This window comes from Centropristis striata, chromosome 16, assembly GCF_030273125.1.
Source record: "Centropristis striata isolate RG_2023a ecotype Rhode Island chromosome 16, C.striata_1.0, whole genome shotgun sequence".
NCBI lineage: Eukaryota > Metazoa > Chordata > Actinopteri > Perciformes > Serranidae > Centropristis > Centropristis striata.
In genome coordinates, this window is record NC_081532.1 from 30,673,693 (window position 1) to 30,695,346 (window position 21,654).

A 21,654-nucleotide genomic window follows, 5' to 3' on the forward strand; every position below is an offset into this window, starting at 1 on the left:
AGTAATAATTTTATGTTATGCTGAATTAGAAAAAATGCTTACTGGTGACTCTCACTCATAACAGATGTTCTGTTAGGCAACTAGTATGTGTATCAATAGTAAAAGACTGATTTTTGCCTATACTTGTTTATGTAATAACCACATTTCCTTTTCTCATGTGTTCTCGTTTGAACAACATGCCGTCGCAAAACTGACCCAAAATACACATGGCTTATGTTATCATTACCATTTTAGAGTGGCAACATGGGCTCTGTTATCGTTATCCCAACCCAACGCCGGATGGGCACAGTGCAACATCTGGTCAGCTGGACAAATAAATATCACCTGTGAATGCGCATGCGCATAGCTCTGTTGCTACTCAGTTGTTGTAGTTACGACGGAAGATTAACCGCGATGATCAAGTGGCCCTGGTGATGATAACAGCTAGCTAGCAGTTAGCAGGCTCTCAATGATAAAGGCAAGTTTACGTTGGTGTGTACTTGTATGACATTTTAAAAACGTCTACTTAAGCGGTCTCAAACTAAGCAGACTTTGCTTGGTTAGCTTCACATACCTAAACTAACATGTCAGTTATCGTTGGTCTTATTTAGCTAACGCTTGTCTGTCTGGGTTTAGTCTTAACGTATTGTGTACACAGTTACGTTGATAGAAAGACCTGCAGCTAGAGCTTCAAAGCAGTTATTCTCGACATACTGTGTGCTAAACGTGTATTACTGTTTCAAGACTAACGTACGAATTTACAGTCTTTGTTAGCGAGCCACAGAGTGGTTCTGGATAATATGTTGACGTTTATGTGAGCCCAGGGCCGGTTCTAGCCCATTGGCTGCCCTAGGCGATATTGAGATTTTGCGCCCCCCCCCCCGAACCACATCCATTCCATGTATTCATTCTGATATAGGTACACTATGTTATATGTATTATGCTGTACACTAATATTTGATACATGAACTACAAGCAAGGTAATGGTCTCAGAACATTTGGAACTTTACCAACAACCATGCACGTATCATATTTTATATAATATAATATTACATTTTCATTCGAAATATGGGTTGGGGCATGTTCATTTTATTCAATGAGGGTTTTATTGCCCATGCTTTTTAAAAAATGTTTCGTTAATCAATGTTGTTAAAACAAAGATGTATGCTTAAGGGCGCCCCCTTGTGGCGCCCCCTGCCAATTTGGCGCCCTAGGCAGCCGCCTTGGTGGCCTGTAGGAATAACCGGCCCTGTGTGAGCCAAGCGATTCAAAGATTGATGTTTTTGCAGGTGGAGCTGGTAGGCGCCATGGTAGAAGTTAAACACCTGATCCCAGGAAGATTTCATCTGGCAGCTCGTCCCCTTTTACTGTGAGGATGCCTGCTGTGATCCATGAGAAGGAGGACTCTGAGTCCTCCTCAGAAGACGAGCAAGAGTAAGTGTTAAATAATCTGTCTACTGTAGAATCACATAATAATAATAATCAATGCCTGTTTCCTGCAGTCAGTATAAGAAACTGATTCTTAACCCTATAAAGCCTGAACCGTGAAATAATTGCCAGAAAATTCAAAATTTTCTAAACTGGAGTGCTTGTTGAACCGGCTAACATTTTTTTTAATTCAATATCAATTTTCATATATGAATTTAATTTGGATCATATTTGATACGTCAGGTCTTTTTGTGCAATTTGTTGCTCACAATTTGCTTTTCTTGAACTCACATAATCACATAAAACCTAATATTTTTAACCAAATAAAACTTTGACTTTCCTTTTAACATTTTCCTCAAACAAACAAAATATTTTTTTCCATATAAAACAACATCATACATCTGCTGACATGAAGTTTTCACGCAGCAATCACAGATCCACCAGTGGAACCAGCAAATCATTTTTGTTACATCTGGTATTTTTGTGAAATTTGTCGCTGAGTTTTTTTAATCATCAATTCATGTATTCATCAGGTTTTTCAGGAAAAGAAAATATCACACTGATGGTCTGAGGTCTCAAAAACTTATGTATCAAATATGATACACTTGGCTTTATAGGGTTAAAAAAGCTATAAAAAAGCCTCATCCTCTTCTCACTAGTATCAATATATATATTTCCCCCTATTGAAGTTAAATAAGGACTCATCTCAGGGTGTTACTGGAATTTCAAACTTGGATACACATTTACACATCTAAGATTCCATGAGGTGAAATTGACACAAAATGAAGGGTATAAAAAAAAATGAAAAACATTATTCTTGATGTGTACATGATCAAAACCCTCTGAGGTTGCTGGTACCTGTGTATCAATATTGTGGAAAATAAGTATTAAAACCATTTATTCAGTATCAAGAATTTGATATTTTTGACACTAATCTCTGAGCTCTTTTGCTGTTGTTATGTTTATTTAGCCTGTTATTACCGATCACAAATGTGGGTGGCTTTGCAGTCTGTACAGCATACAGCTCTGTCTATCCATATACCTTTGATTCAAACTTGTGCAAAAAACCTTTAAAGGGCTGTTATCACACACATCCAAATGCAAAATTAATTAGCCTTTAAATAGCAGATCAGTGAAAACTTCTTCATTAGAACACACTAATGACACCAAACAGAATGTTCTTCTACTTTTTTTTACATTGAGCCTACCTATGTTTAATTCCCTTTGGCATGCATTTTTGTGGGGACATTTTCTCTTTCAAAACATGCTCATCCCTTAATGTTTGCACTGCTTTCATAGCAGTTCGACAATTGTAAATGGAGATGAGAAGGTTAGCGCTCAGAGTTGCTGCTGCTTGTGGATGTGGCTGTCTGAATTAGCACTTCACCTTCAGTGTCAGTGTCGGTTCTTAGCCTGCTGATCCTCCTGTAATACCTCACAGGATTTCCCTTTAGATACAGTATTAATGTAACACCATGCTAAGCAATTATTATTATTATTGTCCATTGCACCAAAGTATTTATCTTTGCAATTTGTTACATCTTATTGATTGTGTAATATAATCTATGCAAGATTACTGAAGATGTCCAGAGCCATGTTTAATCATTTATGCTAAGATACATTTAGACAGAATGAAGCCTTCAGGTAGCTTTCATTTTGCATAATTGATGGAAGCTTAACTGAATAACTGAGAGAGCACCTAGCTGTAGATCATAGCTGCAACAGTTGGTCTATGTTATCTCATCTCTGCCAACTAATTCCCTCTTAAGCTATACTTAGTCATAGCAAACTGAGGGCCACTGTGCCTGCTTTTAGGCAAATTTCCATCTCCTGAATTAGTTTGGATTCTTAGTATTGACCAGTCCTTGTGTTACTGATGGGTTGCATTCAGATGCTTCAAGAGCGATACAGGTATGTGATGATCATAAAAAGCAAGAGCTGCATATTTGATATATGAGTAAATCATTAATAAGAGGTTTATAAATCATCAAGTTACATTCATTTTGCCCCACTCAGTCGTCTGTTGGTGATATGTAAAGGAGATTATTTGTTTTAGAGCCCGGCTGATTTTATCAACCTATCATAAATATAGTATAGTATCATATATGTTGACCGATATAATAACCTTTTTTTAAATTTACAGTATATATTGCAGAAAATTATGCTTAGGTAATTTAGAAATTTGAGCTCACTCAAACTTACAAGCGGGTGGTTAAACTCAGTGATGCAATGTGATGCGCTCAGTGATGTCCAGCCTACTGTGTCATCCAACACAGGGACAAGAAAGAGCTTGTGTCACTCTGGTAAAATGCAGCTGGTGTCAAGAAATGTAACAAACACATCAGTAATGGTTAGAACTAAACTATAAATCAAATCAATCAAAATCAAATCAAAATAACTTTATTTATCCCGAGGGCAAATTCAGTTATTTTGGTAACTCTGGAACAATGTTATTATAGTAAACGAAAACTAACGAAATAACGAAAACTAGAATTGAAAAAACATTTTCGTTAACTGAAATAAAAATAAAAACGAGAGTTTTTTAGAAAACGATAACTAACTGAAACTGTATTTTGTGGTTACAAAACTAACTAAAACGAACTAAAATTATAGTGAAAATGTCCTTAGTTTTTGTCTTTCAGCTTTTTTCATACGAAAACCTTTTTATGTTGATATGAAATCTATTTCATCTATCTGGTTTTATGACTTAATAATAAACTTATTTGGGCTGAGATGGATCAGACAAAGGAAATAAATGCAACATTTATTGTGACCTTATTGAATCTGGCACCCAACAAATAATTACAAAAAAACTAGAACTAACACTAAAACTAATGAAAACTAAACTAAAACTAAGCATTTTCCAAAAAATAAAAACTAATTAAAACTAGCAAACTCACTCTAAAAACTAATTTAAACTGACTGAATTTGAAAACAATAACTGACAACGAAATTAAAACTAAAACTAATGAAAAATCCAAAACTATTATAACCTTGCTCTGTTAGAATGAGACAGCCTGATGGCTGTAGGAGAGAAGGATCTTTTGTAACTCTCCGTCCTGCAACGGAGAGAGAGGAGCCGTCCACTGCTGTTTTTTTGGTCCATAAAGGTTTTGTGTAGCGGATGATCCGGGTATTTCAGGATGGCCTGGAACATCTTGACAGGTCATCTCTCCACCACCTCCTCCAGTGTGTCCAACCTGGCTCCAACCACAGAACCAGCTCTTTAGATCAGTCTGTCCAACCGTCTTCATCTCAAATCAAATCAAATCAAATCAAATCAAATCAAATCAAATCAAATAGTCTTTATTGTCATTATATAGTTCACTATACAACGAAATTGAAAGTGCCACTGCATAAGGTGCATAGTTATGACAATCATAACACAAAAACAACATGAGTAAAAACATTTAAAAAATACAGAGCTAAACAAGGACAAAAACAAGAACAAGGACATGTGATGTAATAAATAAGTATAAAAATAAATAAATGGCTACTTAAAATGCTATAATTTATACATGAGGTAAATTGAGTGTTTTGCACATATCAATTGTATTGCACATGTCCGTTATATTGCACCTTTTAATTAATTTATCCTGTGTGGGTGTTGAGAGTTCTGAGTGTTAAGAGTTCTGACAGCCCAGGGAAAGAAGCTGTTTTTCATCCTGCTAGTTCTGCATTTAAGGCTTCTGTACCTCCTCCCAGAGGGCAGCAGGCTGAGCAGGTGGTGACCTGGGTGAAGGTGGTCACGGGCGATCTTCCTCGCTCTGGAAAGACATCGGGAGCTGGCGATGTCGTCCAGGGAGGGCAAGGGGCAGCCGTGTGTGATGCTGCCTCCCCAGCAGACTGCAGCATAAAACAACACACTACCACCACAGACTGATAAAACATCTGCAGCATCGCACTACAGATGTCCAGAGATCTGAGCTTCCTTAAGAAGCTCTGCCCCTTTTTGTAGCGTCTGTGTTTAGGGACCAGTCCATATTATAATCTAGGTATACACCTAGATACTTATAACTTGTCCACCCCACAGGTATTCACTGGCTGAAGGAGGGGCTTGAACCTGTAGAAATCTATGATCATTTCCTTAGTCTTTGAGGTGTTCAGTAGGAGATAGTTGACAATGACAATTACCATCATAAGTCACAAAACTAAACTTTATTACATCACATGTCTTGTTTTTGTCCTTGTTTAGCTCGGTATTTTTAAATGTTTTTACTCATGTTGTTTTGTATTATGATTGTCTTACTATGCACCTTATGCAGTGCCACTTTTAATTTTGTTGTATAGTTGCCTATATAATGACAATAAAGGCTATTTGATTTGATTGATTTGATTAAACAAATTACTGAGGCATTCTGCCTTTCCTTTATAACACAAAAAGGCACGTAAGAGTTACATTAATGTCCATATATAAAAATATCTGCCATTGAGTGTGGAATTGGATTTTTTACTTCGTTCTATCAGTTTTTGCCCCAAAAATAGTATCGGTCAGTCTCAAATTTGTTCATTGATATTAACAGATCTAAATACTGTTTATAGAAGCTTTACAAAGATTTTATGAATTATTTATAAAGGTATTGTAATAATCAGTTGCAACTTTATAAAGCCATCCAAATAATTTTGATAAATGGTTTACAAAGCATTTGGTAATCATTGACACATATGTCATTTAGTATATGAAATGAAGTAAGTATGACTTTACCATTTGATGCTTAATGATGCTTATTAAAAAAGTGTTTCCTTGATTTCAACCAGTTTAAAATCTCCTGCTCAACTCTGACTTGAACATTATCTCTTTATTCATTAGAGGCAGCTGGTATTAGATGACATTTACGCGATGTAAAGGTTAATGACGACAAGACAACCCTGAATAATGTGAAGGAAGCAAGACTGGCAGCAAGACTTTTTTCTAGTCTTGCTGCTCTGAAAATAAAATGATGTTTGGCTAAAATTACTTTTCCTTTTTACTATTCTGTAGTCTCCTCTATCTTTCGCGAGAGCACGACCTGTATCTATTTCAAAAACTGTTAATGTATCTGCATATTTAATCAGGGTTTGTACGGGTGCTTGAAATCCTTGAAAATGCTTGAATATAAATGTTGTATTTTCAAGGTTTAAAAAGTGCTTAGATTTTTGATAAAGTGCTTGTAAATGCTTGAAATTCTTACTGTATTTCTCTTGCAATCTGACTATATCCATCTATAGACTATAGATAATCACATGTTCAGTGTAAAAAATAATGAGTAGCCTATCTGAAATGAAGACCGTTCCTTCTAAAAGTGTAATACCATCGCTGTTGGTATGGTTACGTGAAATCTCCCCCTTTTAGTATGTAAGTACTCATCTAAAACATGCAATTAAACAGGTGTAAGATACTGGAAAAGCTTGAAAATGGACCTTGAAAGTCCCTGAAAAATGCTTGAATTTGACCTCTGCTAAAGTGTACGAACCCTGTTTAATCAAACATTTGCAACTGAAATAGACATACAGGACAGGCCAAAAGTTTGGACACACACCTTCTCATTCAATGCGTTTTCTTTGTTTTCATGACTATTTACATTGTAGATTCTCACTGAAGGCATCAAAACTATGAATGAACACATATGGAATTATGTACTTAACAAAAAAGTGTGAAATAACTGAAAACATGTCTTGTATTTTAGATTCCTCAAAGTAACCACCCTTTGCTTACTAGAATATAAGACATGTTTTCAGTTATTTCACACTTTTTTGTTAAGTACATAATTCCACATGTGTTCATTAATAGTTTTGATGAATCTACAATGTAAATAGTCATGAAAATAAAGGAAACGCATTGAATGAGAAGGTGTGTTCAAACTTTTGGCCTGTACTGTACCTTGCTGAAATATTACTGTGGCGGCAACAATTTGGCCTTTTGTCTAAGAACTTCACATTCAGTCTGTATAGCATCAGGCTTAACAACAACAACAGGCTTTAATATGATCAAAACATATTGTTGTGGAAGAGATATCTGCCGAATTGTCTGACATAGCGAGATATTTAAGCTTTGGGCAGCCGTTGTTTACATGCTTCTCCACCTTATCGAGACCGCCCATGCCTGATTGAGCTCTTCTCCATCATCATGCTACCTTATCTTATTTTTAGTTCCTGATAAGTGGGCTGTGCCTGGTGTTATCAGATAGTCTGCAGTTCAACAAGGTTGTTTGTTTAGTACAGTACATGGGTTTGTTATTGCCCAGCGCCTCCTGAAAATGTGTGTGGTTCTGTCTCTATCTGCCTGACTGTAATGAACACCAGAATACCCATGTAGGTTAGTTCACAACATCCGGGAGAGAACGCTATGATATTGTTACTGGCATGTTTTCCAGTGTACAATTATTTTTCCAGATTATACGGTTTATGCGACTGTTTATGTCCCAGAAAATAATAATAAATAATAATACATTTTATTTGTAAAGCACTTTTCATACAGAAATCTCAAAGTGCTACAGAAACCAGAAACAAGAAAGAGAAAACTCATTAAAATCCGCAGTAGATTAAAAAAAAAAAAAAAAAAAAAAAAAGACACGGGCAATAAAGTACATTATGCAGAGACAAAATAAAATCATCTAGGGACAACCTAAAAAATCTGCCTCTTACTGTGACTGTCAATATTGAAAAAAATATTCAGATCTAATGCTTAAGGAAAAGTACTAGTGCCACACTGTGAAATGACTCCACTACAAGTAGAAGTCCTGCATTCAAAACTTACTGAAGTTAAAGTACAAAAGTATCAGCATCAAAATATATTTAAAGTATCAAAAGTAAAAGTTATCATTATGCAGAATGGCCCCACTCAGATTGTTATATATATTCCAAATATGTTATTGGATTATTATTATTGATGCATTTATGAAAGAAGTATTGAGATTTTTCTCAAGATAGGGCTCATTTTAACTACTTAATATACTGTTATGAGCTTTAATGAAAAAATGTCCAATCGCTTTAAATGTATCATGTTTTTTATGTTAAATCTCAACCTGAAAAGTAACTAAAGCCGGCAGATAAGTGTAGTGGAGTAAAAAGTACAATATTCACCTCAAAATGTAGCGGAGTAGAAGTATAAAATAACATTAAATGGAAATACTCAAGTAAAGTACAAACTCAAAATTATACTGAAGTACACTACTTGAGTAAATGTACTTAGTTACTTTCCATCACTGGTGACTGTGTATTGTGTCCCTGCTTGTCCAGCAGAGATCATCCCTGCATTGCCTGGAGTGGCCTCAGCAAAACCATCCCAGTTCTCCTGTTTTTCCCTGAAGCTGCTGTTTCAAAAGATGGAAATATCTGCTCTACTGGAGGTACTCTACAATTTGTTAAAGCTCCAAAGTGATTACGAGAAATATAATGATAATATAATGAATATCGGGAGCCTTTTAATAATGTACTAAGAATATTTTGCTGTCCACAGAGCGATATAATTTGGCCTTCAAGATTGTGCGCACAGAGAGCCGCCTGGTACGAGGAATACTCACCAATCATGGATTCAGTGAGGTAATGTTCTCCGCTGAATCAGACAAGGTTAAAAGATTAGCCTACATCTTGCAAAAAACAAACAGTTTAAGCTTTTCTATGTGTCTCTCTGCTATTTAGGATAAGGGATAGTAGAGCTGTTTTTATTTCCTTTGACTGATAATGTCGGCGATGTCAAAGCTCGGGAATGCACCCAAGGAAAAAAAACGAAATGACCTCAGGAGCATTAATCCTGTTTCACGAGGGCACACAATCCCCATTATGGCTCTTTCCAAGCAGTAAGAATTAATTCCCTTTTTATTTAATTTCAATGCTTCTTGACTCCCGCTAACCCGTCATCAAAGGCAGACGAGTGTCTACCACAGCCGCGACAGAGCCAAACTTTAATAAGGCTTTATTGCAAACATCTGGCTCTCCCCTAGACACCGAACAGCCATGTGAATTCTGCGTCCTGACAAATTCTTGGAATACAACAAAACAAAACAGATAGAATAAAGTCAGGGGGATGAAATTCTGTGAATAGGCCCTACTTTTGTGATAATAATAAGAGTTTCTGATCTGTTTCTTAGATTTCATTTAACTGAGCTGTCATATGTGATTGGCATCAGGATATATTACAGCTGTGGGTGAAAGGAAACTCCAGAGCCTCAGTGGTCAATTTGATCCAGGGCATGTTAATTATCAGAAAGTGTCAGAAACTAAAAATCCTAATAAACATTGTTTATATTCTATTCACAACTCCATTACCAACCATTTCCATCAATATTTAGTACAATGGTGTTCTTTCCCTCTCACAGATCATGGTTCAATGAGGATAATTCACTCATTTTTCATAAAAAATGCATGTTAAAACTTTTTTTTATTTACATTGAAAAGACCTAAATATATAATGTACATACCATAAAATACAATGGTTTCAAATTACATTTACTTTTTTAAGATTTTATTTTACATTTTACAATTTTTTCTTTTTATGAAAAAATACTTTCTTTTTTAGATTTTTTAACTTTGACGGGACAATTTGACCTGCAACATATCAGGAAGGGTAAAACAGTGTGTAAAACAGCACTGAATGTGAGGGATTGAAAAACCAGACACTGAACAGCCATGTGAATTCTGCGTCCTGACAAATTCTTGGAATACAACAAAACAAAACAGATAGAATAAAGTCAGGGGGATGAAATTCTGTGAATAGGCCCTACTTTTGTGATAATAATAAGAGTTTCTGATCTGTTTCTTAGATTTCATTTAACTGAGCTGTCATATGTGATTGGCATCAGGATATATTACAGCTGTGGGTGAAAGGAAACTCCAGAGCCTTTTCAGTATGGACAGCAGTGGCTTCGTTTTATGCTTTTTTTTAATGATCCCTTTGCAAATGTCATTTGCTCTTTGTGCACTGAATACAAATGATCCATCCTGTCAAGTGAAGTCAATCATTCTGTCTGTCTGTTTTTCAGGTTCACCCAAACAGCAATGACTTTAACCTCATGTGGACAGGATCTCACCTCAAGCCTTACATACTACGCAGCCTTCAAGACTTCCAGAAGGTCAACCACTTTCCCAGGTACAATAGAGAACTCCAATGTATGAGTGTGTTGCCACTGTTTTCTGTGTTATAAATATCACCACTGAGCCATTCTAAGCCCGTCAGTTCAGGCAATGTGTTTGTTGGCTTCCCCTGCAAAGCGCATTTAGCTTGGCCCGGTGCCTCTCTGAAACATGAAATGAATCATACTGTCAGGCAGAGGGCGATATATGGCTGTTATGTATGCATGTATTTTCGTTCTGTCAGTGTTTGAGCTGTGGAGTAGAGCACTGGAGCATTTTTAAACCCGAGGCTCTGCTCATTTCCAGGTCATATGAATTGACACGTAAAGACCGTCTGTATAAAAACATCCAGCGAATGCAGCAGACTCATGGCTTCAAAAACTTCCACATCGTTCCTCAGACCTTTGTGCTTCCCTCTGAGTACCAGGAATTCTGCAGTAAGACACCTCTCACCTGATCCTGTTTGATGATATGTTTACAACAAGCATTGCTTATTCTAAACACATACACTACCGGTCAAAAGTTTTAGAACACCCCAACTTTTCCTGTTTTTTATTGAAATTCAAGCAGTTCAAGTCAAATGAACAGCTTGAAAGGGTACAAAGGTAAGTGGTGAACTGCCAGAGGTAAATAAAAAAAGGTAAGGTTAACCAAAACTGAAAAATAATGTACATTTCAGAATTATACAAGTAGGCCTTTTTCAGGGAACAAGAAATGGGTTAACAACTTAACTCTATGGAGTCTTGGGCTATTTTGTCCATTTTTTAATTCTTTTCATGTCTTTGTAAGTCATTTTGTGTCTTTTTGTGTCTTTTTTGGTCATTTTGTGTCTTTTTTAAGTCATTTTGTGTCTTTTGGTGTCTTTTTTTGTCATTTTGTGTCTTTTTTTGTCATTTTGTGTCTTTTTTTGGTCATTTTGTGTCTTTTTTTAGTCCTTTAGTCCAACATAAAATATGATTTTGAATCTTTTTTTTACTTTCAAAACACTATCGTGCTCAATAAAGAATTTTAAATGTTGCAAATGTGCATTCATTTCAGAGTACACTGAGACATTAAACTGCATCATTTTCAATTCAATTCTGGAAAAGTTGGTGTGTTCTAAAACTTTTGACTGGTAGTGTACATTATACGTTTAACTTTTTCCTGTCTTTCTTTCCTACATCTCAGATTGTTTTGCCAAGGACAAGGGCCCCTGGATTATTAAACCAGTAGCATCTTCAAGAGGGCGAGGCATCTACTTGGTCAGCAATGTGAGTGATTTTGCCCACAGATATATCACCTCCCACCCAAAATAAAAAAAGGGTATATTTTGATTCATTTAAATATGTGCTTTTTATGTTCTTTTTGTTTAACCCTCTTGTTATGTTCTTTTTTGAGGAACAGCAATATTCCTCAATGGTCAATTTGATCCGGGGCATGTTAATTATCAGAAAGTGTCAGAAACTAAAAATCCTAATAAACATTGTTTATATTCTATTCATAACTCCATTACTAACCATTTCCATCAATATTTAGTACAATGGTGTTCTTTCCCTCTCACAGATCATGGTTCAATGAGGATAATTCACTCATTTTTCATAAAAAATGCATGTTAAAAGTTTTTTTTATGTACATTGGAAAGACCTAAATATATAATGTACATACCATAAAATACAATGGTTTCAAATGACATTTACTTTTTTAAGATTTTATTTTACATTTTACATTTTTTTTGTTTTTATGAAAAAATACTTTCTTTTTTAGATTTTTAAACTTTGACGGGACAATTTGACCTGCAACATATCAGGAAGGGTAAAACAGTGTGTAAAACAGCACTGAATGTGAGGGAGTGAAAAAAAATTTTTTCTTACATGCTCATGGAACATTGGTTCCAAGTTTGGATTTATTGAAGTGGGGTTGTATGAGGTACTTATCCATAGTCAGTGTATAACCCCAGGAGAAGCAGGCATTAGTACTAACACCGAAGCTAAGCAATGTATGGCTGTCGACAGAGGTATATACTATATTTTAAACATTTTTACTGTTTTACCTTGCTGTCAGCCCTGTTTATTTTTTTTACATTATCCTGCAGAACACAGGAGTTCCTGGCCTCCTGAAGCCTCAATTGTACCGTTTGCGTTATTGTGTCACTTTGTTTTAGGCTTTAGGGTTGGTTTGGATTCACCAAAGTCAAATAATAATACAAACTAAACTATTGAGGCAGCGGTAGACCAGCAGTTCCTGTGTTCTGCAAGTTAAAATGACTGTTTTCGTCATTGGAGTCTGGAGGTATTGAAAAGAGCATGTATAATTGCTTCAGTTGTGTAGATGTAAACTGAGCTGTCTGAGGGCAATGTATTCTAAATATAGGGACACTTAACTGACTAACTGATTTTTTTTTTAGGTGGGCCTTTTTTGAGGTTTGTAAATTACATTTTGTTGCTGCCCCTGTCCACAGCACAGCAGTGCATTGCGTAGCTTTCGTGCCACCACTCCTGCCTGCTTCCTGCCGACAGCCATCTACTGTAGGGGATACACTTACTGTGAATAAGTACCTCATGCAGCCTCACTTCAAAAAAATCTAACTACCCTTTAAAGTAAAAGTTTGACATATCTGGAAATATGAGTATTTGCTTTGTGCTGCGAGTGAAAAGACTGATACTACTCACATGTAAGATAGCTTTGAAGTTGCAGCCAGCAGATGGTTACCTTACGTGAGCATAGACTGAAAACACAGGGAAACAACTCATCTTTAAGATAAGATAAGCAAACCAAATATTGTGTGTGAAAAGTTTAACACAGATTCACATTAATGACTAACCCAGTGGGAGTTAACCATAAGCGTACTGACTTAAAAAATACTGTGCGAACTGACACAGTCAGTTGGCCAGATGTTATTTGTGTGTGTGGAGGGGTGTGCAGATACAGCTGTCTTTGACATAAGTATCACCCAGTGTTTCAGACATTAATAAGCTTTGCGGAGTAAATCACACTCTTCCAAGGCCCCGGCTTTTGGAGGAGCTCAACAAGGTTCTCACTCTTGGAAAACATATGCACGATCCTTCTTCTTCTCAGGCATTTTTATGAAACAGTGGAAAGAATGTCAGAGCGATATTTGGAGAGAAAGAAAAGAAATACGTTCATTTTTTTGGTTCAGGTTTTTCTCTGAACTGCAGCCAGCACTGAGGTTACCCCGCCTCCCCCCTCCGTTCCATCTCTTCTCAACTTCGCCACCTGCAACACATTTCAACCTCATAAATGACCCATCTCCCACCACCAGATTGTGTTTTTATAGGCTGTTATTGAATGCTGACCTGCTATGGCCAGTGTCGTTGCATTCTCCAACTTTTCTTGATGATTCTTTGATGTTAATGGTTAACAGCAGTGTCACATCATCCATTTGGAATTCAGTGTTTAATGCTGTTGTATGTGAATACAGTATGGAGGCCTGCAAAACATAAAAAAATGCTACATTTGCCATGGAAATGTTATTCTTACTGAGTTTTTTAGGTCACACTTGTGTGGTTAAAAATTGCAGCTACTTCACTGTAATCTACAATATCAGCTGTTACGCAGTGGTGGAAAAATGATTCAGTTTCTTTACTCAAGTAAAAGTACTACTACCACACTTTGAAATTACTCCACTACAAGTAAAAGTCCTGCAATCAAAAGTTACTGAAGTTAAAGTACAAAAGTATCAACATCAAAATGTTCATCAAAAGTATCAAATGTAAAAGTACTCCTTATGCAGAATGTCCTCAGGTTGTGATATATTTTCTAAATATATAATTAGGTTATTTGTAGTGATGCATTTATGTAAGCAGAATTTTAGCTTTGTAAAGACAGGGCTCATTTTAAGTACTTCATATACTGTTTTAATATTTAATTGAAGAAAATGTCTCATTACTTTAAATTGATCATGTTTTTCATGTTAAATCTTGACCTGAAAAGTAACTAAAGCTGTCAGCTAAATGTAGTGGAGTAAAAACTCCATTATTTGCCTCTAAATGTAGTGAATTAGAATAAAAGTTTACATAAAATGGATATACTCAAGTAAAGTACAAGTACCTCAAAATTGCACTTAAGTACAGCACTTCGGCAAATGTACTTATTTACATTCCACCACTGTTGTTATGTTACTTGGTCTATTGATGACATTTTCCCTCCATATGAACCTATATTATAATCTACTTCCTTCATCTTCCTCAATGAATTATATTGCCTTGTTTCTGTTTATCTTCTGCAGCCAAATCAGATTTCAATGGATGAGAACATCTTGGTGTCACGCTACATTAATAACCCACTGCTGATAGACGGTGAGTTATCTTCGCCACTTAATTGCTACTGCCAAACCTTATTGTAAGTTTTGTAAGGATTGTTTTGCCATTTTGAAATCATCCGTGGAAATTCCTCTAATTATTATTTTAAGTGTTTTTTTTACTCTCCCAGATTTCAAGTTTGATGTACGGTTGTACGTATTGGTGACATCATACGATCCAGTCCTCATCTATGTGTACGAGGAGGGACTGGCTAGGTGAGCCGTGTGTGGGTTCTGTTTTGTTTGTGACATAATGATTACCTGACATTATGGTAATTGCTCATTCTGTGGGGTACAAAAAAAATGTAACAGCACAATTTAAATTGCTTTTGCTGTTGCCATCATAATGCTTAATGTTTGTTTTCTTGGCTTCACTTCCGACAAAATAAGATGTAAATAACATAGATAAGCCCTGAACGTAAAGAGTAAACAGTATTGAGAAAAGCATTTACCAATTGACTAAATACGTATTTTACACATGTGCAGTTTTAATATACACTACTGGTCAAAAGTTTTAGAACACACCAACTTTTCCAGAATTTTGAGCATCATTTGAGCATGATAGTGTTTTGAAAGTAAAAAAAAGATTCAAAATCACATTTTATGTTGGACTAAAGGACTAAAAAAAGACACCAAAAGACACAAAATGACTTAAAAAAGACACAAAATGACCAAAAAAGACACAAAATGACAAAAAAAGACATGAAAAGAATTCAAAAATGGACAACATAGCCCGAGACTCCATAGAGTTAAGTTGTTAACCCATTTCTTATTCCCTGAAAAAGGCCTACTTGTATAATTCTGAAATGTACATTATTTTTCAGTTTTGGTTAAGCTTACCTTTTTTTATTTACCTCTGGCAGTTCACCACTTACCTTTGTACCCTTTCAAGCTGTTCATTTGACTTGAACTGCTTGAATTTCAATAAAAAACTGGAAAAATTGGGGTGTTCTAAAACTTTTGACCGGTAGTGTATAATAGTATAAAATAATTAAAAGGGACATTTGCTCATTTTCAAGTTCATGCTCATGATTTAGTTACAATTAGAACATATGCTTTAATGTTCAAAGAACACCTTTTTTCTCCTATCGTCTGTTTGAATACACCTGTATTCTCCCTCTGCTGGAAACGCTCTGTTTCATCGCCTGTCTCTTTCAGCCCAGTCTGCTCTGACTGATTCTTTCTGGGTCTTTTGCATCCGTGCTCTCGGTATCTCTGCACCTTCCAGGCCCCCAGGAAGTCCACTAATTGCTGAGTCTGAAATTAATATCTTTCTTTCAATCATGTTGCAGCTGGGAGGCAAGGTTATTGTGCTTGCTTTATTGGTCATAGATGCAGAAGATATGGGTCAATTTTTATGAAGGCAATTTCTTTTAACTTCATGTACCACTAAGCAACTTTTACAAACATTAAAAGGCGCCTTGCTTCCAATGTTTTATACAGTTTTCTTCATATATCTATGGGCTGCAGTAATGATACAGAAATGCAGAGAATGCAAATGTGTAAGACCCAAAAACACAGAAATTAGAGTAGAATGGACACTTTCTGGAGGGGGTCTTAAAGTGACAGACACTGATACCGAGCGTGAATATGGTTATATTTTGGCAGACAGTATCACAAAAAGAATGTGTTTTTTGAACATAAAAGGCAGCTAAACATGTTCTAGTAGAAGTATGAACCTGAAAATGAGCATAATAAGTTCCCCTTTAAGAAAATATATCATTGTGTAATTATGATTATACATATAAGTAGGCTGTAAGTGAGTTGTTTTTCAGCCTGCACTAAAAAAAAAAACTTGTTCCCAGAACGTAATAAAATTATGGAAATAATTTCCACCTAAATAAAATGCTTTAATTTAATGAGAAACAATTTTGTTGAGTGAACAAAATGTAAATATGTTGGGTCAACATGATGTATTTGCGTTACTGTTAATTAATTACCAGGGGCCAGTCCAACTAGATTTGTAAGGGTAATTGTAACATACTAACATAATTTTCTTGGGCCATTTAAACGTGTATGATATCATTAAGAGTTACTTAATTGAATGGGGTAGTTACAATTACTTTTTAAATTGGTCCAGTACATGAATTAATTGTGATGAGCCAACAAAACAAAGCTAGGTTGAAGTGGTTTAGCCTAAAAGATTACCTTTATCATATGAAAATGAACATAATAGTAATTATTCATTTATTCAACCTATATAACCCCAGCTGGTGTCAAGTTGAGAAAAGAAAAACACAAAGCAAATTGGGTTGTTTTAACATAAATTATTCTAGTAAATTTAAAATTGTTGCATTTTATGTTTAAACTACATGTTTTAAAATTGTTCAACCACAAAACATAATTGTATATAGTAGAAGCTACATGTTAGACTAAGGATAAGGTAACAGACACCCAGTTTGCTTTTTTTCAGTGTGGTTCATGCACTAGGCACTCCACTGGTGCTCATTCAGTGGCCAGAAGAGGGCAGCCTTAACTTTTCAGACCAACCGCTGTGCAGTGTGCGCTGCAGTGCTGACTGTGAAACAAAGCGCTCTATTGTTCCAGTTGTAGGATGTGCTCATCAAATGTTGCTGATTGTATCATTGTTCAAAGATGATATCTCATGATAACTTTGTGTAATCAGGCTTTATTGGATGTAACTATTCAGAGCAAGAATCATTTATGCATGCAACAAGAGGCTATTGTCAGGCGCAGGTAGGTCAGCAGTGGGTAGATGATTTATAGAACAACTGGCCCTTCACTTTAGTCTGATAGAGGTAGGTGTTGGAAACAGAGTGACACCGCCCTCTTGTTTGCTGGCTTGATTATCAACTGTGGGCAATAAATCACGGCCAAATTCTGAATCCCACTTTTATCTCCTGACATTCCTTTGGGTTGTGTTGGTATTCAGGTACACATTGCGTGCCAGGAATTCTCATTATTGCACATGTGGCATCCACTCCTCTTAAACACTGCCAGAAAGTAATCTCTCTTCAAAATGCCCCCATCATTTCAGTCGTGTTATGAATGTGGCCATTATGGCAGATAGATATGGAGCGAAATTGTTGGATGACAGAAATGTTTTTCTTCTTTCTTGCACAAATAAACGCCATCTGTCTGCAGATTTGCAACAGTCAAGTACGACCGGACTTCAAAGAACATTAAGAACACTTTCATGCATCTCACTAACTACAGCGTGAACAAAAAGAGCAGCGATTATGTCAGGTAATGAGTGAATGTGGAGCTGTTATGGGAAGCTTGATCGACTCATCCATTTATTAGAACATGAGCGTTTGAAGTGCATTTCTTTCCTTTCAGTTGCGATGACCCTGAAGTTGAGGATTATGGGAACAAGTGGAGTATGAGTGCAGTGTTGAGGTATTTGAAGCAGGAAGGGAAGGACACCACATGTGAGTCAAATGTTCATTTTTTTCCCTTTCTCATCCTTTTAATTTTTTTCCCTTTTTGTTTTAATGCCCATGCAAAGATAATGGGGTTCAACTGACCCAGTTAGTTGATGCATTTCTGAACCCTTCTTGATTTTCTCCTTCAGATTCTAACAAAAAGTTTGCATCAGTCAAATCACCAGAACACAAGGATTCTTGAGTGCTGCAGAAAACTCATCCCTTTATTTTGTCTCTTTAAGTGCTGATGAGACAGGTGGAGGACCTCATCATCAAAGCTGTGCTGAGTGCTGAACTACAGATAGCCACCGCCTGCAAGATGTTTGTCCCCCACAAGACAAACTGCTTTGGTAATCATTTCATACTCTTCTTAAACTGTTTCACCTAATTGGCATACCAATTGGAAAGGAATAACTTTAGAGACAAAATGCAAATATGACTCTTAATTTGAAAAGTAACATCTTCTAGTTTCTTTCTTGTTCAGGAAGTGGCCTAAACACAATCTAAACTACATCAATTTAAACATAGCTCAAAACGTTTTTTGGTTGTTACAGCCCAGTCTAGGGGTGCCTAGAACGTAGCATGAAAGGCTCCCATCTTCCCCAAATCCCAAGTAGCCACCAAAAAGACTTTGAAGGTACAGAAAAAAATATTTTTTTTTACTAATACATATTTGGACACATATTTTTAGGCTTCAGGGTGGACCAAGGCCAAAATAACAAACAAAGAATCAGTCTAGAAAATAATAACTTTAACTAACCAAAACCAAATGACAAAGTCTTACCTCCCTAACATAACAGGAGAAAAACATGGAGTAACAAAACCAGGCAGTCCACCCTTTACAGGAGAACAGGAGAGTTGCCATGGAAATGTTATGGGAGAGCTATAGTGGTATGTTTCTGTGCAACTTTGTGACAAGAGGGCATAATTTTCACTACAGAGAGCAAAAAAACATGCTGTAACATTGTAGCCAATATTATTGTATGTTTCGCAACCACTTGTGCTGTGGTGCCGTGGAGCATTGTGGCCGGCTCGCACTGGTCAACCTAGCTGCGGTGGTGGGCGGGGCAGAGGCCAATTTCAGATCCACAATTTCTCAATGAGGGAGAAAGAGTAGAGCAGCCCCTTCTGAAAGTTTTTTTTAAACCTTTCATATGGGAAAACCATGTCAAACAAAAAACTCATCACGGCATCATTTTTATATAATTTAAAATGAAGTGAATCAATGTAGTCCACCAAAATGTTGCACGTTTACACCTACACACCTTGTTGTTGTTGTTGTTTTTCTTTTACCTTGAAACTGACTAGTAAACAAGGTGTCCAGTACAAAAACATGAGAACTGCAGATTCAGAAGAATTTCTCACTCACACATACTTAGTCATACACAGGACCCCACCCCTCACATTTCCTTTCAGTTTCATATTCATTGTCCGGCAGTTCCTCTATACTATTCCTCCACTGAGCCGATCTGAGGTTGTAGACAGTCATTCCTCAGTGTGGAGCCTTCCTGCCTGTTGCTGCCCTCTGACTGGCTGCCGGGTCGTGGAGGGCCTATTGACTGAAGCAGGAATTTGCTTCCTCCTCTCTATTGCCATTCAGGACTGCCTGATTTAGGCTGACTGTTTTCTTGGCTGCTTTTGCCTAGCAGCGGGCTCGTGTGAACTCCATTTTGGAGCCATTACCCATGTTAGTGTTGGCACTAATTGTCTGTGCTCGCTCGCTCTCTCTGTCTGGCAGTCTCTCTGAGATTTGGGGTTTGAAAGCGAGCGCGTTGGCCAAGCCTCCCTCAGCACCACTGTCTCTTTTTCCTCTTCTCTCGCTGTTTCTGTTTGTTTATGATTCTCTCTCCCCCTGCTCACACTCTCTTTCACCTCTCAGATGTTAGAAAAATAAAGGGCTTTGCAGTTGTGACAGGCTTCTGTAGACATAATAGCCCCCCTGATTGGTGGTTGTTTGGGCTGTATGGGGCGCGTAGCAGCAACGACTCACACCATCAGACAGTCGCCTGCATAAAGATGCTATCTGCACCCCGAGCATAACTGCTAGGTTGAAAAACCACATTAGCCCAGGGTGTGAATGTTGACCATGTAGGTATTTACAGGGAAATGTGGCTTACCAAGCCTCAACCTGGCTCTCATACACATGTCATATAGACACGTATAAACAACCAGATGACACATTTTTCTAGTGTGATTGAAAAACAAGTTTACTCATATTCTCATCCATTCATTAATTCAGGTAGGCCTGGGATATTTGTTGAAACACATCCCTGTGTCCCAATCACAAAAATGCTTCATGGAATGTGCAGTGATAACATGTCAATTTACATAAAGCATTGCACCATACTTACATTCCTTATCAAATATAAACAAAACTCTGCCTTTGCATAAACAAAAGCATCTGATATATATTTTAAGTATTATATAGAATAGAATATGGAATTAAAAATTAATCCTACTGATGGCCCTGGACTGGTGCCATCTTTTGTGTTGTGTATTGTGTAGCTCTGTAGGCAACAACAGAGAATACTCTGTAATGTTACAATCTAGGACAGGGGTGTCAAACTCAAATACACAATGGGCCAAAATTTAAAACTTGAATAAAATTGCGGGCCAACATTGAACAAATAAACCTTTTAATATATACCAAACGTGTTTTGCTTTAACATTAAATATGGAACCAGCAACGCTTATAAACATACAATATATAACTAAATAGTGCAGACATGCAAAATCAAATTTCAAATAAAAAACACATCAATGTCATTAATTTATTAAATAAAAATTAAATAAAAATCGTATGCCTCTTTTCTATTTGCATCCTTCTGATTTAAATATCAAAATAAACTTTTTCAACAGGTTGATATATTTAAAAATAAAATAACAATAATAAATCTAGTATTAGTGGTAAATGCGCTGTATAATACCGGCGGGTCAGCTTTTATAGTACAATAATAATATAATAATTTGGTATTGCCTCGCGGGCCAAATAAAATTACACTGCGGGCCAAATTTGGCCCGCGGGCCAGAGTTTGACACCCCTGATCTAGGAGATCTCTGTTTCATTCTGTTGTGCGCCACCTGTGGTGATAGACAATAATTGACCCTTCGCTGCACTCCACCCCTTTGTTGTTAGCCACTGCTTCTCTGTCAAGCTGCCATGGCTAGCATGGAGCCCACATTGTCACTGCACTCCCTGAAGAAAACCGTCAGTCGCTAGTGTAGCATAGAAGTGCTAGGTAATAATGTTCTATACTCCCTATGCACAGAGCTTACCACGACAAGCTCAAAAGCCATGAAATCAGCCTGAAAATAAAGGAAATCTGGAAAGATTGCATGAGAGTCTGTGGAGCAGAGCTGTATAGTTGTCTGACCATGGTCTGAACTGGCACATTCTACACTATGATTGGCTAGTCTGCATTAAAGGGCAGGACTTAGCAAAGGGTCAATATGGAAGTTTGTTGTTTGAATCCCACTTTCAATTTTTTCTGAATAGAGCCCTACAGATATATT

The 21,654-nt window shown here is 36.7% G+C and overlaps 1 protein-coding gene across 1 annotated transcript in view; it reads left to right on the forward strand.

The window, feature by feature from the left end:
- Window positions 1–227: 227 nt before the first annotated feature.
- Window positions 228–21,654, forward strand: part of ttll5 (tubulin tyrosine ligase-like family, member 5) — an 84,103-nt gene continuing 62,676 nt past the window's right edge. The window contains exons 1-12 of the mRNA XM_059352658.1: window positions 228–457; window positions 1,269–1,413; window positions 8,626–8,735; window positions 8,846–8,928; window positions 10,368–10,474; window positions 10,765–10,895; window positions 11,626–11,708; window positions 14,684–14,753; window positions 14,887–14,971; window positions 17,861–17,962; window positions 18,056–18,147; window positions 18,384–18,491. Coding sequence (XP_059208641.1) covers window positions 1,355–1,413; window positions 8,626–8,735; window positions 8,846–8,928; window positions 10,368–10,474; window positions 10,765–10,895; window positions 11,626–11,708; window positions 14,684–14,753; window positions 14,887–14,971; window positions 17,861–17,962; window positions 18,056–18,147; window positions 18,384–18,491 — 1,030 coding nt within the window. The 5' untranslated portion in view covers window positions 228–457; window positions 1,269–1,354. The remainder of the gene's footprint in view (window positions 458–1,268; window positions 1,414–8,625; window positions 8,736–8,845; window positions 8,929–10,367; window positions 10,475–10,764; window positions 10,896–11,625; window positions 11,709–14,683; window positions 14,754–14,886; window positions 14,972–17,860; window positions 17,963–18,055; window positions 18,148–18,383; window positions 18,492–21,654) is intronic.